The 20909-nt window shown below is 36.6% G+C and overlaps 1 protein-coding gene across 2 annotated transcripts; it reads left to right on the plus strand.

The window, feature by feature from the left end:
• Positions 1 to 1425: 1425 nt before the first annotated feature.
• Positions 1426 to 19097, plus strand: entpd4 (ectonucleoside triphosphate diphosphohydrolase 4). Of its 2 annotated transcripts, none has more exons than XM_051903262.1 (13): positions 1426 to 1682; positions 2137 to 2302; positions 4741 to 4938; positions 5021 to 5226; positions 8729 to 8879; positions 8959 to 9062; positions 9467 to 9526; positions 9649 to 9803; positions 12299 to 12465; positions 14098 to 14422; positions 16401 to 16486; positions 16622 to 16783; positions 17828 to 19097. In XM_051903262.1, the coding sequence occupies exons 2-13, from the start codon at positions 2295 to 2297 to the stop codon at positions 18063 to 18065; spliced, it is 1860 nt and encodes a 619-aa protein (XP_051759222.1). In that variant the 5' UTR covers positions 1426 to 1682; positions 2137 to 2294; the 3' UTR covers positions 18066 to 19097. The 2 variants fall into 2 exon arrangements, with proteins under 2 accessions (XP_051759222.1, XP_051759223.1); XM_051903263.1 differs by having other exon boundaries at positions 9649 to 9779.
• Positions 19098 to 20909: the final 1812 nt, after the last annotated feature.

Consider the following 20909-nt stretch of genomic DNA (forward strand, 5'->3'; position numbering starts at 1 on the left):
GATATTTAAACTCACATTAGACACTTTTTCCATTAAATAAAGCACATGTGTATTTGTCCTAACTATTAGGGTCACGTCTAGTTAGGACAAATACACATCCTTGCTGAATAAAAGGTTTTTATATATATATATATATATATATATATATATATATATATATATATATATATATATAATGTTACTGACTCTCTGACTTTTGTTACATATAAAAGGTATTTTAAAGATTTTGAAGTGTCAAAAGGTTATTTGGTTTAACCGTCCAAAGGCCAATACAGCCATTTCATTTATAATTGAAATATCTTAAAATGTAATAAATGTATATATTTTTTTATTCGGGCATGATTTTATAACATCGTATATCAACATAGTGCAAAATGGTATTAGAATTATGTGTAGAAGTCGTTGCTTTGTAATGAGAAAGAATAAGAAAATAAGAAAAATGAATGTCATTGATGTCATTCGGAGTAACCAATATAAAGGGACCATTTTGGATCAAGTCATGCGGTCAATATCATGTGACAGGATGTGACATCATTTAGACACCTGCACAGGACCACATGGTCATGAAGCAAAGTAACTAACTCTCTTTTAACTATTTGAAAAATTCATGTTTTTACTTGCTCATACACATGTCCCGAAACATCAGGTCATTCGGTACAACCGCTATAAAACATGGAAAATGTTGTAACATTTAAAAAACGTACTAAATATAAAATGTTTGATTGTCCTTTTGCTAGAAATCAGCCTGTTAGCATTGCTTGAAAATATTGTCATTCGGTAAAACTTAAATTTTGGTTAAACCGAATGACTTTTTTGGTGACAAATTTTGTCCATCTTGTAAAAAATGACAAAAGCAGTGTTAATTGATTATAAAAACCACATAATCTCATTGTTAACACTTAATAAAACTTCAAAATGAATTATATCTCCATTAAGTTTTTTTTTACACTTTTAAAAACCTTATTCGTCAGTGACCCATAGATTTTATTTTTCTAAAATAAGATGATTCGAGTTAACTTTTAAATTTAAATGTCTATTTTTATGTATTTTTTTTCTTTATTGAAAGTTATGTGAACAGAGCAGAAAATACAAGTATAATCCAAAAAGTCTTGAACAATTACATACATTAACAAAGGATGACATATTTTAAAATATATATATATATACATACAATAATACAAATTAAACATAGAGAGACAATGGGTTAAGTTACAGTACATTCAAATGTTCATCATACAATTTCTCCATTTTAACACTTTTTTATTTTGTATTGTTTTAGTGCCATAATTAGGTAAAGTAATTAAGAAAGTTGTTAAATTTGGGTAATGTAGAGGAGAACTGACATTTATGAATAAAATATTTTGCCAAATCTCAATGTCTGCTGACGAAGTGGAAACGCAAAGTGACGTTAGAGCAGCAGTGTACACGCAGACACAAGTTTCCGGCGTCGACGCGCATGCGCACTAACTGTCTTTACTACTGAACTGAACTGTTGCTCGGTAACTACCGGGAATTAGAGGCTTTTCTCGGCCAAGTTTCAACTATCATCACTCACTACCAGAAGAATTAAACTGCCATATTTATGTGTTCACCGAGAGGATTTCGATTCTTGGACTCCTGAATTCATAAATCTCAGAGGATGCCTCTGTTATTGACGCATCCGTACCAGATGTAGCCGAACGGTGAGAACATTTTCCTGCGTTCATACCGATATTTATCTGATCAGAGGATACACACTTCTCACAGCTTTTAATGACTCCAGTCTGTCTCTGCACAACCTCACTGACCTACTTTTAAGTATCAAATAGAGATCCTTTTATCATTGAAACTGTTCTCGGCCTGAGAAGCGCGCAGCTTGTGATTAGACGTTATTCGTGGTTGTGTTTCACAATCTAGTGAGCTCCCTACCTAGACAGCATTAAGGTTGTGTTCGAATCGTACATTATGGGGCTCATAGGCGCCTTCGGACGAGCTGCTGAATGATGTCTATGTAGGCAACTAACTAGATCGTAAGCCAAAGGCATTAATTGTGATCTCGAGCTAGACATGTGCACTTCTGTCTACAAGTGGACTTGTTAACGTTAAACGTCGTACTGCTGGCTGTGCTGATGCGGTTATTTCACTTCCTGCTGTCAGGACATGCCACGTCTCCTCAGCACACCTGCACATGTGTGAGAGCCCCTGATGATGATGATGACTTGAAACATGGCGTCATGGAGGAACACACCTGTATAGAGAAGAGGCTGCCAGTAAAGCTTTGATTCGTCCACTTCACCTGTTCATCCACTCCAGCGATGGGAAGGCAAGTACAAAACTGAAGTGTCTTGAGGGAAGGGGTTTTCTCAAATGGGAAAAGTTGATATGTTAAATCTGATGTATGTAATGGCAAATAAATGATTACCATATTGTTATCAGTGAAGTAAATAAGAGTAAGTCAGCATTAAATAAGAATAGATGCTTTTTACTTTCTAAATACACAATCCTGATCTTATTATGAATGATTCATTATTCATGAAAAATATGAGTGAGATTTACAACATTTTAATTTATAAAAATTAATTTATACTCAGATTTTTCAAGTACACTTTACACATGGAATGAAGTAAAATCCACTTAACTAAGCTGTAAAATTAACAAGTTGAACAAATACATAGTTTTATTTTACAAATTAAGGCAAGTTTTAACACAAAATTCATTTCTTAATTTTAGACAGACATTTTTAGTTTGCCACTGCTCTGACATTAGCATAGCATGTACATTGAATTAAGTAAAAAAAACAAAAACAAAAAAAAACACAGTAGCCATCATATAAACTTTCTACAGTCTAACCACAAGCTTTGCTCTTCAGTACAATGGTAACCACAAAAACTTCAACAACAGAAACTCTCTTAAATATCCAATATAACTGAACATTAAACACATTTGCTGTTTTTTGGCAAAATCCAGTCATTTAAATTGGAATCGGGATCAAAAGCAAAAGAATTCGCCAAGTAGATTTCACAACGGGTTCAAGTTGGTCACTCACATTCACTGGGTTGACTATCAGAAACTTCTGTGTGAGCTGAGCTTCGTACATTGCTACACTATTGATTATAGACAATGGACATTTTTTGCCTGTGAAATTTTGCTTTGCACCTTAAAATCGGCATGAAACGGAAGTTTTTACTTACCTATTGTGACGTATATCTGAGTGAAACGGCTTCTGGAACAAGAAAAAAGAAAAAAAATGTAGAGCGGGCCTTAATTTTATACAGTAGCCCTAAACGGACAAACTGCTCTACAGAGCGCATTTCATCACTTTGTTGTCGTTCTTCTTCGTTGGTGGTTTTAGAGGCAGATTGCATCGTCACTACGTTGAATACACACGAAGAAGTAGTAGTAGTAGTAGTAGTAGTAGTCGTCTGGTTTTATTACAAGCAGAGACCATTCTTTGTTAGAAGTAAGAAGAAACCTCATTGCTTGACTGGCTACTCTCTGCTGTCTCAGACGTCATCTTTGTCCTGTGTCGGCCACCGTAGCTTCTCTATGTGCTTCGAAAGGGAGGGGTGAGCAGTGGGCTGAGCCGTTGATTGCAATTCACAACCTCACCGCTAGATGCCGCTAAAATTTACACACTGCGCCTTTAATGCAATATAAATGATTCATGTCATCTGTTTTCAACTAAAAACAAAAAACTTTTTATGCGTTTTGGCCATTCATTTACGCGACAACGGCGTTTTGGGGGCCTGAAAATGCAAACGGATTTCAAAGTGCAAGTTTTTGAAAATGATACCGTTATCATCTCAGTCAGTGTAAACTACAAAAACACAAATTACATGTTCATTACATGTTAGGTGCAGTGTTTTTTTAACAAAGTGACATTGCCATCTACTGGCCTGGCAACAGAATAAAGCAATTTTAATTGTTTTTGTGGATCCGTGTGAATGGGGATCGTTTTGACAGCGTTGTCGTCTGTACACGAAAAACTCAAAGGAAAAACGTTTCCGTTTTTAGTACATCGTTGTTGTGTAAACGTGCCCTAAGTCAGCTTTAATTTTACACATTTAAGTGGATTAAACACAATGAAAATAAGATGTAATAAAGTGTTCAGCAATTGTGTTGTTTTAGCTCATTTTAATTTAAAGGTTATTTCACCCAAAAATGAAAACTCTCATCATTCACTCACCCACGTGTCTTTCCAAACCTGTAAGACTTTTGTTCATCTTCGGAACACACATGAAGATATTTTTTAGTGAAATCTGAGAGAGATTTCTGTCAGTCCATTGAATGTTCGTTTACCCAAAACTCTGACGGTTTATAAAGAGATCTTAAAGAAATCCATATGAATCAAGCAGTTTAATTCAAGTCTTCTAAATTAAATCTGTTCATCACATAAAGCGAATGTGTCTCTTCAGAAGACTGGGATTAAACCGCTGCATTCATATGGATTTATTTTATGTTTTGGACAGTCAGAGTTTTGGATGAATAGACTTTCAAAGGAAAGACCGAAATATCTCAGGTTTCTTTAAAAATATCTCCATTTGTATTTTGAAGATGAACAAAAGTCTTATGGTTTTGGAATGACATGAGAGTGAGTAATTGACAACGAATTTTCATGTTTGGATGAACTAACCTTTTAAGTAAACACAATCAACACAAATCTTTTTTTTTTCCAGTGCATGTCTTTCCCAATTTTAGCCGAGCTAAAAGGATCCAGTAACCATAGTGATGCATTGCTCATCTTTTTTTTTTTCCCTACAGGATTAGCATTTCCTGCCTGTTTCCAGCATCCTGGCACTTCAGCCTATCTCCGGTGGTGCTGCCCCGGTTCCTGCTGCCCTCCTTCAGGCAGTTGCTGCTGCTGGGTCTGCTGGCTGGTGTGATGGGGCTGCTGTACCTCCTGCTGGTCACAGGGAAGGGCCAGTACAGCTGGATGAGAGAGGACAGGCACCTCCACACGTAAAGCACTTCTGATCACTTCTCTTATTTCTGTTACGCATCTCAGCAAACCTAATCATTCTGACTATTGTGTCTCTTCTAGACGTTTGGGTCGGGTGCCGGACATGGAGGCCACGGACACCAATAACCCCAACCTGAACTACGGGCTGGTGGTGGACTGTGGAAGTAGTGGCTCCCGCGTGTTCGTATACACATGGCCCCGGCACAACGGCAACCTGCACGAGCTCCTAGACATCAAGCAGATGCGAGACAAGCACAGGAAGCCTGTAGTGATGAAGATCAAGCCAGGTCAGTATGGGAATGAGTGAGCAGAATCATGGCCTAGAATGGTTAAATAATTAGTGGTCAACCAGTTGGATTTTTTTGATGCCATTTACATTACATGGTTCAAGTGACCCAGTTCCGATTTTTCCTCCCATGTGGCACAGATTGGCAGAAAAAAAGCACATAGATTCTGATATTCACAGACTGGTTTCAGGCCTCATTCATATGTGGAAATAAATCTGATATGAATCGGATTTGTGCATTTGTGTCTGCCATGTACAAGTGGACAGATCAGATATTTCCGTCAATGTGAGTCGTACGTCATTGAGAAAGCATCAGTGGCGAATAACGTCAACTCAGGTGGACACAAACCACAGTGGTCATTACTACATTCTCCCAGGCTGCAGCAAGGGCTCTCCTCTTTTTTTTTTTTTTTTCCTCCACCTTAAGAGACCAATGTTTTGCTGACCTTTAAAGATGGTGCAGAAAGCAAAAGCTTGCATTGTCATTTCGTCTGCGTCCTTTGCAAAATGCTTTCGGCCCTAGCTTTTCCAGGTCAATATGTCTACCTTGGGTTTAGGGCTGCAATTAACGATTATTTTGATAATCATTAGTTGGCTGATTATTTCTTTGATTAATCAGATAAAAAGACCTTTTTTTTTTTTTTTATTGACAAAACACACTATTCCACATCCTGCCCAATGCTGTCCTTCAAACAAACGTGCCAACTGAATGCTGTGAAAAAATATACATAGTGAATATTTCTATGCTATATGCAAAAAAAGCTATAAAGCAAAAAACAGTTTAAATCCTACATTAAAAATGAAGATAATAATAAAGATAATAAAGAAAAACCTCTTACTGTCATTTCTTTATCCTGTAGCCATTTCGTATTCAACATTTCATGTTGTTATCCCTTTACAGTTACCACTCTCATAAAATACTTGAATTACATGTTGACTTTTAAACCTAAATTTAGCGTTTAACAACAGATATTTCAGCAAAATGAATATTTTTGCGCTGAATTTTAATTGTCTCCCTCTCTACCCCGTTCCGTCTGTCTGATGCGGGTGCGTGCGCTGGCTCTCATTTAGTAAAGTTTGAAGTGTAACGCAGACTGTCAGAATGAGCCTTCATGCAAAATGGAAATACTGGCGTGAATCTGTAACACAGATTAACTGTAAAATGAAAGTTTTGCGCTGAGGAAACATCACGCTTTACACCGCACACACATCTGTCAGAGTGCCTGACAGGGCAAGCCATATTAAACATTATGATAACTCATTAGCTTGAAGCTTAAAATAAATAATTTTCATGTTTTGGGCAGCGTGGTTCACGTACCTTTGCCGCAGCAGCTCACTCTGTTTCCTCTACTATTTTTAGATGCATTTTGTCCATAGAAATGCATTATTCAGTCAGTGGCAGTGCTGTAATTTGACGCGACTAATCAATAATGACATTCGTTGTCGACTGTTTTCATTATTGATTATTATCGATTTTGTTGATTAGTTGTTGCAGCCCTACTTGGGCTGTTTCACCAAGTGTATAGTTTAAATGCAGATATTGGATATGGGCCACTTTTAAAAGATGTAAGCTGGTCGTCAAAAAAATCTGATATTGTCAACAAATCGGAATTAGGCATCAAAATCTGCAGTTTAAATGAAGCCTTAGAAAGCAGGTTGACCAGGGAGCAGGCATTGCCATTCTTGTTGCTTTCAAACTTACACTGTCAAAATAAAAGTCTTGCTTCGAAATATCAGCCAAACAGAAAAACATGTCAGCTTATGCCAATAATTAAAAAACGCCAAATATCAACCACTCGAAACAGTGGTAATCAAATAATCAATATTGATTTCTTGATTTTAATCTATTCTCAATTTAATAAACCAATATAATTTCTTAAATCCCAAGAATTGATCATTTAGTCTCTGCTGTTTACTGTGTGAATAAAACTTAACTAAATGTTACTTGAAGTGTGCCAGTCGTCCAATAATTGCAATATGCTTTACTTTTGATATGAAACACAGTCTCAGCTTTCAAATTCTATCAGTTTTATCACAAAATAATAAATTAGGCTCTTTAATGTGGTGTGATGGAACTGATCATTTCTTCCTCTTTCCTATTAAACATGAATGAACATCAGGCGGTATGTTAAAAGAAACAGTACAACTGAAATGTATCATATCTCATTTAAACACTCAATTAGTGATTCAACCGGAAAGACATCAATATAACAACTTGTAAACAATAAGTCAGCAGGTATGCACTGTATTACATATACAGTCAAACCAAAAATTATTCAGACATTAGATATAATTTTTTTACTAGTGGGTGCAGGACACTATAGTTCATTTATGTAAGTGAGGATAGCAAAATAAAGTAAACTGTGACATATTATACCCAAAAATTCTTCAGACAGTGGACTGCCAGTAAAATTGATAAAAATTTGGGACCAAATTTATTCAGACACTTTGACCTGACCATGTTTTTCTTAAGTGCTATCTGGGGGGGGTGTAAGCTATAGCCAGTAAGACTTGGTAACCACAGGTAAAACCATACATGGCTACTCGCTACCATTGTGATATTATATTATGATATGTTATATAGGCCTATAAAAACGCCTAAACAGGTAAAAACTACACCTTATCAAAGACATGAATTATATATTCCCCTACCCACCTAATAAATATATTGCAATGTAAATGGCTATAACATAGTTTTCAATATAAATATTCCACATTTCCACAAACCATGGTAAATGTTTGTAAGGGTGGAGATTTTGGTATTTAAAAGTCTTGAATCATGGCACAATGTTTCTCCTGTTTTCCTCATCAGTCTTGTTGGGAATGTTGGCTGTTTAATCCGATTTAAAACTAGTTTAATCATCGAGTGATTTGTAGTTTGTAACCTAGAGGTGTGTGTCGAATTGAAACGCACTGGAGGTCGCTATTGCTGTAAGCTTTCGTTCCATTATCCACTGGGCTGTGCTGCGTAGTTCAAAGTAAACTAGTGAAACACATGAAAACATCGCAACGAATCCAAAGCGTTTCAGATCGTTATGCAAGCGCGTTTGGCCATTTCACGGAAAAGAAAGTCGACAGAGATACGGGACACGCATAAGAACTACTGAAATATTCGCATGGAAAACGTTTCTCAGGAGCGTGCGTGGTACGAACAGTGCGTATATAGCCGTACAGCTGCAGGCGCCACTGCTGCCACTTATCTAATCAAATTTATCCGCACCGCCAGGAAAAGAGGAGGAGGGAGTTTGGGGTGCCCACGGGCCGGATGAAGATGATGGGCGGGCCGGATTTGGCCCGTGGGCCGCCAGTTGACGAGCCCTTATTTTCAGCTTTAGTTGAGAGATTTTCTTTCTTTGAGGAAAAATTGTCATACTTTACCTGATATATTTCCAAATTAATCAGTATTGAATCGAAACGAATCAAGAGCTTGTGAATCATAAATGAATCGTGAAGTTTGTGTCAATACCCAGCCCCACAAATAATACTATTTCTGGTCTGTTCAGGTATTTCAGAGTATGCATCCACTCCAGACAAGGCCAGTGACTACATCAGCCCTCTGCTGAGCTTTGCTGCTCAGCACATCCCTAAAAACAAGCACCAGGAAACGCCTCTCTACATCCTGTGCACTGCGGGAATGAGAGTCCTGCCTGAAAGGTGTTCAATCACACACTCATATTAGATGCATGCTGTGGGAAAGCCGCCACCTGTGCTAAGAGATTGTGTTTGTTTGCAGCCAGCAGGAGGCCCTGCTGGAGGATTTGCGGACTGACATTCCTGTGAATTTCAACTTCCTTTTCTCTGACTCCCATGTGGAAGTTATCTCAGGCAAACAGGAAGGTAAGAACCACGTTCGAGACATCTCTGGAGTCATCAGTTCATAAATTCAAGGGTTAATTCAAATGTTGCACAAATCTACACTACCGTGTAGAAATCATTCTAATAGGCTGTTTTGATGCTCAAGAAACATTTCTGATTATTATCAGTGTTACTTTTCTTAGAAATCTTTGATGAATAGAAAGTTCAAAAGAACAGCATTTATTTGAAATAAGAATCTTTTGTAACATTATAAATGTCTTTACTGTCACTTTTGATCAATTTAATACATCCTTGCTGAATAAAAGTATTTCTTAAAAAAAAAATTAAAAACTTAAAAATCTTACTGACCGCATTTTTTTTATGCTGATTTTGAGTGAAAATCTGAATTCTGTGGAATTGTGTTTATTTATTTTCTATTTTTGCAGGAGTATATGCATGGATAGGTATCAACTTTGTTCTGGGCCGATTCAATCATGTTGAGGATGGTAAGAAATATTGTGCCATTTTCTTCTTTCTTAACATTTTAAATGCCCTACAAAAGGCACACTTTTCAGCCACACTTTTCTCCTTTCTCTCTTTTTTAATATTTTCTTGACTTGTGTCTCAGAACATGAGGCAGTGGTGGAGGTGCAGGTTCCTGGCAGTGACCAGCAGGAGACGCTGGTGCGCAAGCGTACGGCTGGCGTACTGGACATGGGCGGCGTCTCCACTCAGATCGCATACGAAGTGCCCAAAACTGTAAGCTTTGCTTCTCCACAACAGGTTATTATCCATGACAATTTCCTGTATATTTGAAAGCTGCAAGTTTGGCTTTGTCATTCTCATTCTCTCATTCTTGTTCTCCTGGTACTCTGTGGTCCTTGGCCCAGTGCAGTACAAGGCCACGGTGAATTGATGCCTTGGACTGAGATAAGCCTGCTGCATGCTCATATAGCAGCATGGTGCTTCAGCTCTGAGACGATACTAACCGCTCCTCAGCAGTCATTTTTTAAAGGGGACCATATTCAACACTTTTGTTATACATTAGATTTTTTCCTCTCTTTAAGTCCACTTTTAATATTAGTCAAGTTTTCTCATGCCAAAAAATTTGTTTAATAATTAATAAAAAAATAAATAATTTTGTTCAACGCGCTCTCATGAAAATTTGCAACTATTTTACATTTTGGTGAATTGGTGGCTAATTCATATGAATTCGTACAACCTAATATGAAGTAATTTGTACAATCTCATTCAGAGTGATTTGTATGATCTCATTCTGAGTAATTCGTAGGATCTCATTCTCAATCTGCTTATGACCAAATGAAGGTTAGGTTTAGGGATGGACCTTCATGCTTAGTTTTTTTTTTTTTCTAAGAAATTGTGAATTGGTGGCTAATTCATCTCATTTGGAGTAATTTGTAAGATCTCATTCGGAGTAATTTATAGGATCTCATTCGGAGTAATTCGTAGGGTCGCATTCGGAGTAATTCGTAGGGTTGCATTCGGAGTAATTCGTAGGGTCGCATTCGGAGTACTTCGTACAATCTGCTTACGGCCGAATGAATGGTTTAGGGATGGACCTTTATGCATAGTTTTTTTTCTTCTAACAATTGCGAATTGGTGGCTAATTCATATGAATCCTTATGATCCCCTTTGGAGTAATAAACTTAAACTTCATACAAAAAAACGTAAAATATTTACATTTTCTCTCAAGGTCGGATTGTATTGTTTCAGATGACCATTTCTTACCTCTCTGAATCTCATAATTAATCAGGCTGTTTTTCCTGCTGTACCTTTTAAGGCTAAATTAGATAACCCTGTTGATCTACTTTTATTCATGATATGACCCCTTTAAACAATATTGGAACATTTAATGGAATCCCAGTAATTTGGGGAGAGTTTTATAGTCTAATATTAGACTTAAATTGTGTGTGTGTGTGTGTGTTTATGTGTTCTATTTGGGTCTTTCTCTTAATTTAATATTTGACATAATTATGTTTAGTAGTTTGAGGGAAAACTCAGCACAAATCCTGATGGCCTCTAATCTGATATAACAGGATGCCGCTGGAATCAAATGCAATCAGAATGAAGTGTTCAATGTTTTTGTCATGTTCTTCAGTATTTTTCTGCATCTGTATTAGAGCTTGTGAGCTATTAAAGGAATGTTCTCAGATCAGAAGTCTTGAAGCTCCATGGACAGCACCTGTGCTGACGATTACCACTGAATAATTCATAATCTCTCATATTGTAAAAACAACAACAAAAGATGTTCACAGTAATGCACTTACAATGGAAGTCTTTGGGTCAAGACACAAGTTTGGGGTCGGTAAGATTTAAAAAAAAAAAAAATGTTTTTGAAAGAAGTCTCTTCTGCTCACCAAGGCTACATTTGTTTGATCAAAAATACAGTAAAAACAGTAATATAGTGAAATATTATTACAATTTAAAAGAACCTTTTTTTTCCATTTTAATATATTTTAAAATGTCATTTATTTCTGTGATCAAAGCTGAATTTTCAGCATCATTCCTCTAGTCTTCAGTGTCACATGATCCTTCAGAAATCATTCAAATATACTGAATTGATGCTCAAACAGTTGTGCTGCTTATTTTTGTAGAAACTGTAATACATTCTATTTCACTGTTCTTTAAAAAAAATAAAAATAAAATAAAAATAGAATTTGTTTGTATCAATGTAAAAGACTTAACTGTCACTTTTGATCAATTTAACATGTCCTTGCTGGATAAGGACAAAGTATTGACTTCTTACAAAAAAAAAAATTTACTGACCCCATAAACACAGGACTGAAACATTGTGTTTAACATGACACTAGTGTTATAAAATTACATATTGGCTTGGTCTATGCAAAGCTATAGCCAGTCTTTGAACTCCTGGATACCAGAAATATGGCGCAAGAAAAATCAATCCACAGGAGCCCCATAGACCTCCATTGTAAGTGCATTAATGTAAATTTTCATTTTTTTCTGAAGGATGAGCCAGTTATTTTCTGTGGTAATCAACAACATGCCACAGATGCTTTTGACAGAGCTCAACTTGAACCCCGAACATTCTTTTAAATGTCACCGTACAAATATGATGCTGCTTCTCGCTCTGCTTTGCTGCCTTTGTGTTTAAAGAAACATGCAATTCATTCAGCCATTCTTCAGAGCAGATCTGTATTTTTTAGAAGATGGCTCCAAATGTTGCTCAGAAGGAACCTCTGTTAATATCTGTTTTCCACAGTCTTTCCACTGTCTTATATTTCTCTCTGTGCTACCAGGAAGAGATAGCCAAGAATTTGCTGGCGGAGTTTAACCTGGGCTGCGACGCTCACAGAACAGAACACGTGTACCGTGTTTACGTCTCAACATTTTTGGGTTTCGGAGGAAATGCGGCCCGCCAGAGATATGAGGAAAACCTCATCAGCACCACACAAACCCAAAACAAGTATGATCAATATATATTTAATTTAAGCTAGATGATATACACTATTGTTCAAAAGTTTGGGGTCAGAAAGATTTTATTTTATTTTATTTTTTTAAATAAGTGAGTCTTTTTTCAAAAACCTTACCAGCTCCAAACTTTTAAACGGTACTAGTGCAGTTAAAATAATAACTTAATTTTTTTTAGCCTGTTGATCTGTTCAATATCTTCCTAGTTATATAGCTAGCTGGGCACGTTATTTTTTACACTCTTCCACCAAATGAACGCAAGGAACAGCATTTCATATGGATGCACCTATCTCCCGATACCAAGCTCATGTACTTGTACTTGTACTCGTACTCGTACAAATACCCCTGATACCAAAGACCGATACCTCACGTGACATAACTGACAGAATTTTCCGTGCACAGAGACACCGGCGGCAGCAGCAGAAACAATGTCCTCAAGGGAGTGGAAATACTTCAAAATTAATGATGACAACACACACATTGTGAACTGCATGCTTTCAATCACAATTCGTTATCGATTAGTGAAAGCGGGATAGGCGGAATCGCACTGAAAGACACAGACCAGAAGCGCTCTCTCTCGCGCGCGATCCCAGTTCTCTCAGACAGCGCGCGATCAGTCCTCCTCGCGCCTGAATGGTCAAATGCACACATAGTTGTCAAAATGTCTATTGTGTGGAGTATCTCACGTAAATACAGTCGGTTATGGCTTAAGTGGACGTAAACATTTGGGTGAAAACAGGATATGTGTTAGTATCCATGGATTCGGTCTTAAAGGGACCGTAGCCTATATTTGTCATTAATGTTAATAAAACAACAAAAGATGTTAAATAAATGTAAACATGGTAAATAAACCTACTGTATCTGAAAAACAAGTTTATTTAATTTGTATCTCTATAGTATTGTTTGTAATTTGTTTGTAAATTTCTCTTTATATAACAACAATTATATATATTGGTAATTATGCCCTTTGAAGGTTATTGGACACTGTGAAATTTGTTCTTTAAGTTTGTGACAAGCACATAACAATTATTACTTTATTCATTAGAGTAATAATAAAGAAGCTGTCCTACATTCTTTAGTCTCACTGTGTTGTGCTTGGAAAACTGCCACGTTATCAAAAAAAAAAAAAAAACAGAGAGAGAGAGAGAAATTAATAAATGTATAGGCATCGGTAATGGCGAGTACTAGAAAAAAAAGTATCGGTACTCGTACTCGTTCCTTAAAAAATGGTATCGGTGCATCCCTAGCATTTCATATTTTAAATGCACTATATATATATCAATAAACAGCAATATTATCTACTTGTTTTTTTCTAAAACATTTAATTTATTAAAAATACCCTGTGCCAGTGTCAATGAACATTAAGTCATAAAAACAAACATAAGTTTAAAATCAATTGATTGAAAACCGACTGTTTGACCTGATTCACAGCAATGAATCAAACTTACGAACTTTAATTTTAAATGACAACCATTAACATAACAGATTAAAACATCTTGGTTTTAACAAGTCTAACCAGTCATAGGAAACTTGACAGTATTCATGATGATGGATAATTTTGTGCAAATATATTGTGAACATTTGATCTGTCACCCAACATTTCTTGGCATTTCTCCTCTGTCTCTAGGCTCCTGGGTCAGCATCAAGGAGAGAGCGCAGACTCGCCCATCCTCGACCCCTGCCTGCCAGCTGACCTCCAGGATGAGGTGGGTCCCCAGGACCAGAGGGTGCACCTGCGTGGCACTGGAGACTTCGACCGTTGCCGTCTGCTGCTCCAGCCGTTCCTCAACCGCACCAATGACACCAACACCTCGCTTAACGGAGTCTACCAGCCGCCTATCGACTTCCCAAACAGCCAGTTCTACGGCTTCTCTGAGTTTTACTACTGCACTGAAGATGTGCTGCGCATGGGAGGAGACTACAACTCCACCAAATATTCCAATGCTGCTAAGGTACAATGGAACGCTAAATGAAGAATTTTATAGTATGTTCACAATGCTCTTTTTTCCATAGAATTAAAGGGGATAGTTCCCCCAAAATAAATACAAATTTATTCACCCTCAATTTGTGTTAAACCTCTTTGAGTTTCTTTCTTCTGTTGAACACAAAAGATTTTTTTTACAGTTTCTGGTCCCCATTGACTTCCATAGTGTATATATATAATTTTTTGGAAGTCAATGGGGACCAGCAACTGTTTGGTTACCACCATTCTTCAAAATATCTTCTTTTGTGTTCAACATCCCTTTACTATACAACTATCCCTTTAAAGCACAATGTGGCTGTCAAGCTCCAAAAAGGACAGTCTGCTTCTGTTGTATGGAAAAGAGCAGTGTGAAAATTTTTTTGTGTTGCATGAAAGAAATAAACTTTTTGTCACAGCAAGCTAGAGCTGCACGATTAATCATTAAAAGATTGTGTTCTCAATTCAAACACCCATGCGATCTCATTCCTAAACGAGAACTATTTGCCTGTTCTTATTAAAAGATTAGTTCACTTTAAAATGAAAATGACCCCATGATTTACTCACCCTCAAGCCATCCTAGGTGTATATGACTATCTTCTTTCAGACAAATACAATCGGAGTTATATTAATAATCACCCTGACGCTCTTAAGCTTTATAATGGCAGTGAACAGAAACCACCTGTTTGAAGCTCAAGAAAGTAAAATATCTAGCTTCCGCCAGACCACCTTCCGTATTCAACTTGGGAAGAAAGTGTAACCCCTCTCGCAGTTCAAAACACTTACGCTACGTGACGTCAGTTAAGCTTTGTTCGTAACTTGAATACGGAAGGCGGTCTGGTGGAAGCTAGATATTTTATTTTATAACTTGTTAAATATGTATATTTTTCTTACACAAACGCATCACTTCACTTCAGAAGGCCTTTATTAACCCCCCGGAGCCGTGTGGAGTACATTTATGATGGATGGATGCACTTTCTTGAGCTTCAAACAGGTGGTTCCCGTTCACTGCCATTATAACGCTTAGGAGCATCAAGGTGATTATTTATATAACTCCAATTGCCTGAAAGAAGATAGTCCTATACACCTAGGATGGCTAGAGAGTGAGTAAATTATGGGGTAATTTTCATTTTAAATTGAACTAATCCTTTAAAACGGACAAAATCACACAAGAACATTCAAAGCTGTCATGTATAAACATGAAACAGCTTTTCAACCACAGAGTATCATCATTTCTATTACAAATATTCATATTATCACAGAAGAACTGGGATAAAAGTTTATAGTTCAGATATAAACGCTGATGTCTATGGAAGCGATCATAAATAATTAAGTCACCCTTTAAAAAATAACATGGATGGTGCTTCAAATAATGATTGTATCGATTACATCATTACGCCAGTAGGTGGCGACAAGTGACTGTTAAAAAAAAATTGTCATTGAATCATTCATTCAAGAGATTTGTTCAAAAAATGCTGATTCATCCAGTAATGAATCAGTGAAGCATTTATGAGTGAGTCGTTGAATCATTCATTCAAAACCATTTTTTTATTTTTTTTTTAAATAATTCATTCAGATTTATTAAACGTTTTAAATAGACTGCAGCAATTAGCATTTTGTCAGAACCTCTAGTAAATTTTTGATTAGTTGTCTGTTCAGAATCGTGGGAGATTCGTGATCTCTGTTTGAAACCAAAAAATAGTGAATCTCCATTTTTCCAGAATCGTGCAGCTCTACAGCAAGCGTTTCCATGATCCAGTGGATGAAATTAAGTCCCACCCAAGATTATACTCTTGCTATTTTTCGAAGTTGCAACAGTCTTTCTTCCCTATTGCTTCTTGAGCAAGAAAAAATGTAGGGTGGGACTTGATTTTGCCCATCAGGATCTTAAAAGTCAAGGAATAAAATGAGTTGCATATGCTGTTTCACATTTGTTTTTAAAGTTATTATTCTCATCCATTTAATTTCAGAGTTACTGTGCCACCCAGTGGAAAACTTTGAAAGAGCGCTTTGATCGAGGTCTTTACGCCTCACATGCTGACCAGCATAGATTGAAGTAAGTTTAAAATACAAAACCTCCATCCAGACAGTATTTACTCGTTTTCTACCATACACCTTTATACTGCAGAGAACGTATTTCAGTGATCAGTTTGGGAAAGGGTGTAAATGGGCTGCTTTTCTCTTTCTGCAGGTATCAGTGCTTCAAGTCTGCGTGGATGTATGAGGTGCTCCACTCAGGTTTCGCATTTCCAGCGGCGTACGAGAATCTCAGGACGGCACTGCTGGTGTATGACAAAGAAGTACAGTGGACACTAGGAGCCATTTTGTACCGCACACGTTTTCTACCTCTAAGGTACAATATTTTTGCTTAGTTGACTTTGGCTGTACCTTTTTTTTTTATATATATATATATAAATACAATAGTGGCCAAAAATGATGTCCGGAGGGGATATTTGTTTTAATGGCCCTACAGGTTTGATTAAACCATCAAAATATGAGGAAAATATTTTAAATTTGAGGGAAGAACCAAACATTAAACTTGGTTACGGTATTTATTTGACAAAATTATTTGGTAAAAAAGGCAAGCTACAGGTTTTATTTTACTATGGAAAAAATGCATAGAAAAACAAAGAGCCATTCATTGAACGGAAATTCTCAAGCAGAGAACCGTACCAGAGTTCGTTTGGAACCGGACCGAGACCACCTCTTCAGCTGGGTCTCGGTACGGTTGTTTGGTCTGCACCTGAGTGCAATTGCTGTATTCACACCTGCCCAAAAGATCCGCACCAAGGGGGGAAACGAACTTGAGTTCGATTCAGTCGAACCAAACAAGACAGGTGTGAATACACCCTTAATTGTAGTGACCCCAAACTTTTGAACGGTAGTGTACACTCACTTGTTTTGAGTCTAATATACAAAGTCCAAAAAAAAGTACATTTGTACGTACTTTTTTACTTTTCAACATTTTTTGCAACTTCAGCTACTAAAATTTCAGCTAATATATTGAAATAATAGCCAACAGAATTTCTAAACATTTAATTTTTATGAGTTTGTAACCCCTTTGCCCTGTAAATTAGCATCTTCCAACTGTCTTTTTCCTGAAGTAGCATTTTGCTATTACGAGTGTCTCAGACATGTAATGTTAGGTTTTTGCCACTTAATAATATTACACGTGTTTTATAGACCTTTTTTTTTTTTTAATTACAAAAGTGTCATATTACTACTAACCATATTTACACACACACACACACAAAAATCACATTAAAACAAAAAGTTTTTGTGTGTGTGTGTAGATTTCATGAAATAATGCATAGATATTATATTAAATGTAAAATTGTGTACATGGCAGAGTTTTGATGATTTTTTTTTTTTTTTTTTTTGTCTTTGGGTTGATCAGGGACATCCAGCAGGAGAGTCTGAAGGGCTCTCACTCTCGCTGGCATCACAGCTTCTCCTTCATGAATAACCACTATCTCTTCCTGGCCTGTTTTCTGGTGGTGGTTTTGTCCATCCTCCTTTACCTGCTTCGTCTGAGACGCATACACAGCCGCTCCACACTCCACCGCGGTGCCTCTGCTTCCGTCCAGTGGCTGGAAGAGGGCCTGGGTTCACCAGACCTCCCTGTTACCCTATAGGGCCTGGAGCCTGTCAGTCAAACAACTGGCCAATCACTGGAGGAGAGCCTTCTTGACACACCTCTCCAATGAAGGCGCTTTGCTTTTTAAAAATGAGTCCCACTCCTACAATCGTCATGTCGGCCCTCTACTGGCCAGTTTTGCATTTTCCTAAAATTCTGTATGACATTTTCAGCCAAGACCAGTGAACGTTCACCGTAATGTGAAGACTGCAGCTCCAGTTTTTGCCCAGACTGGACCGTATGACTGCCTCTAATCAGCTGTGATGTTTCGTTGTTTATTTATTGTGAGGAACGCTGAGGCTGCCTTTGGATTTTCAATGTCACTATCAATGTGAAAGAGGTCAGGAGGATTGAGTATGGTTTATATACTGTACGTGTCCCCAATTTGGATTTATATACATCACAGTTTAGACGAGATTTTGCCGGCTGCTGCCTCAACTCAAGACTACGCATAATTGAACATTTATTAAATGACTTGGTTGTGCCAAAGAGAAATAGATTGAGATTCATTTTAAAGGATGAATGTGAAATGTTTTTAACACCAAAAACATTTTTTTTTGTCTGTTCAAAACTCTTTTTCTTGGGGTTTTTAGACACTGAAGTTGGACTGCTTGGATACCATGATAGAAAGCTAATCCGTTTTAAAATCCCTTTAGCATGTAAAAAAAAAAACAGGCACATTTAGAAAGTTCTAATAGGATTCAGAAGTTTTGGTCACCTTTTTTCTACCTAAACACTTTTCCATGAAATGTAAACAACATTAAATATCCATCTGTCTTATTTTAAAAAGCACTATGTACATTCTGAAGGAATGTTGAGGGAGAGACAGAAAAATGACTTCTGATTTTTTTTTTTTTTCATTCAAGGTTGTGCAAGACGGTTCATTGGTAAATATTACAGTGTTACAGTGTCAGAATTACTGCTTTATCATGGGAACTGCTTATTGCTTGTCTGTGAGTGTATATGATTGTGAGCATGTGTATATATGCGCACCTTTTTTTTTTTTTTTTTTTTTTTTTTTTTTAATAAAGCCATCACCCATCAGACTTCTGTGGAAGCTTGTTTCCACCACAGAATTAAAAAAAAAAAAAAAAAAAAAAAAATTCCGACTGCTTAATCTCACAGTTCTATTGTTCTTGCAATTGTGAGTTCATATCTTGCAATTCTGAAGTAAAAAGACTGACTTTGTCTCGCAATTCTGACTTTATAACACGCAATTGCGACTATATCATGCAATTCTGAGAAAAAGTCTGAATTGTGAGATGTAAACACAATTGTGAAGAAATAAGTCTGAATTGTGATATGTAAACTCGCAATTGCGTGGGGAAAAAAAGTCTGAATCGTGAGATGTAAACTCGCAATTGCAAGTTATAAAGTCCAATTCTGAAGTAAAAAGACCAACTTTTTTTCTCAGAATTGCAAATTTATATATCACAATTCACACTTCATAACACTCGATTGCGGCTTTATATCATGCAATTGTGAGAAAAAAAGTCAGAATTGTAAGACGTAAATTCACAATTGCGAGAAAAAAGTCTGAATCATGAGATGTAAACTCGTAATTGCAAGTTATAAAGTCCAATTCTGAAGGAAAAAGGCTGACTTTTTTTCTCAGAATTGCAAATCTTGCGATTCATACTTTATAACACTCGATTGTGGCTTTATATCATGCAATTGTTAGAAAAAAGTCAGAATTGTAAGATGTAAATTCGCAATTGTGAGAAAAAGTCAAAATTGTGAGATAAAAAGTTTATAAAATTACCCTTTTTATTTTTTCAGTGGCGGGAAACAAGCTTCCATAGACTTCCCATGGGGGTGAAGCTGTAAATGTTATTTAAACATGTAGAGCTCTATCATGAGAATCGGTGCAATATATTTCATGTTTTCTTGTCTTAGGGTTTAGATCACATTTTCCAGCATACAATTTATAGAAAGGGTTCACCCAAAAATACATTGTCATATTCTCATCCTCATGTTCCTCCAAAACCATGTGACCACCTTCTGGTGGAAACAGAAATAAATTGTGAGAAATGTATTAATCACACTTTTGCAAGCAATGATAATTAGCTTTAAAATGGATGATCATTGGACTTTATTCAAAGTATGAAGTGTTCCTTAAGTCAAACAATTGTTTTGTGTGAGAAACACTAAAATTCAATTAGTTTTGGTCTGTTTATCAGATGAGCTATCATATGACTTCAGAATATACTATAGTGCATGAGTCGTATGGGCCACTTTAGAGACATTTCTCGTTTGACCGCCATGGTCCTCTTCACTTCCATTACAACGAAAATAATGACCGACATGTTCTTTCAAAATTCACCCTCTGTTCCATAGAAAGAAGGTCCAACAGGTTTAGCACAACATGAGGATAAGAATTTTCATTTTTGAGTGAACTGTCTTTTTTAAAAGAAAATGAATTTTGTACAATTTTTAAGGTACCATTACAAAGCTTCTGTGGTTTAGCTAGGATGTATTATGACATGATTCTAATGACAAAACTTCCATCTAAAAGCCATTTGGGAATTGTTTGATCGGTATACAGTGCCCTGAATGAATGTGTAGGTCCATGCATTTCAGTGCAAATTCTCCCTTTTCTTTGGCCTCTGTTGTTCAGATCTTTTAACGTGGACGATGCCTCTCTTTGGACGGTGAGTCACTGCTGTATATTGGTATTTGTGAAAACACAAGTATCATATTCACACAAGCTGTTAAAGAAGCATCAATTCCTTCAATATTGCTGTTGTCAAAGATAAAAAGATTAAGAATTAAAAAGGTGTTTTGTGTTTTTTTTTTGCTTAAGTGAAAACTGAAAGAGGGACCCTTGACTAGAAGACAAGTG

Source organism: Ctenopharyngodon idella, chromosome 8 (genome assembly GCF_019924925.1).
Source record: "Ctenopharyngodon idella isolate HZGC_01 chromosome 8, HZGC01, whole genome shotgun sequence".
Taxonomy (NCBI): domain Eukaryota; kingdom Metazoa; phylum Chordata; class Actinopteri; order Cypriniformes; family Xenocyprididae; genus Ctenopharyngodon; species Ctenopharyngodon idella.

Coding starts and splice junctions, on each gene's coding strand:
- entpd4 (XM_051903262.1), top strand. Junction 4,939..5,020: donor GAGGACAGGCACCTCCACAC/GTAAAGCACTTC, acceptor TGTCTCTTCTAG/ACGTTTGGGTCGGGTGCCGG. Junction 12,466..14,097: donor ACCACACAAACCCAAAACAA/GTATGATCAATA, acceptor CTCTGTCTCTAG/GCTCCTGGGTCAGCATCAAG.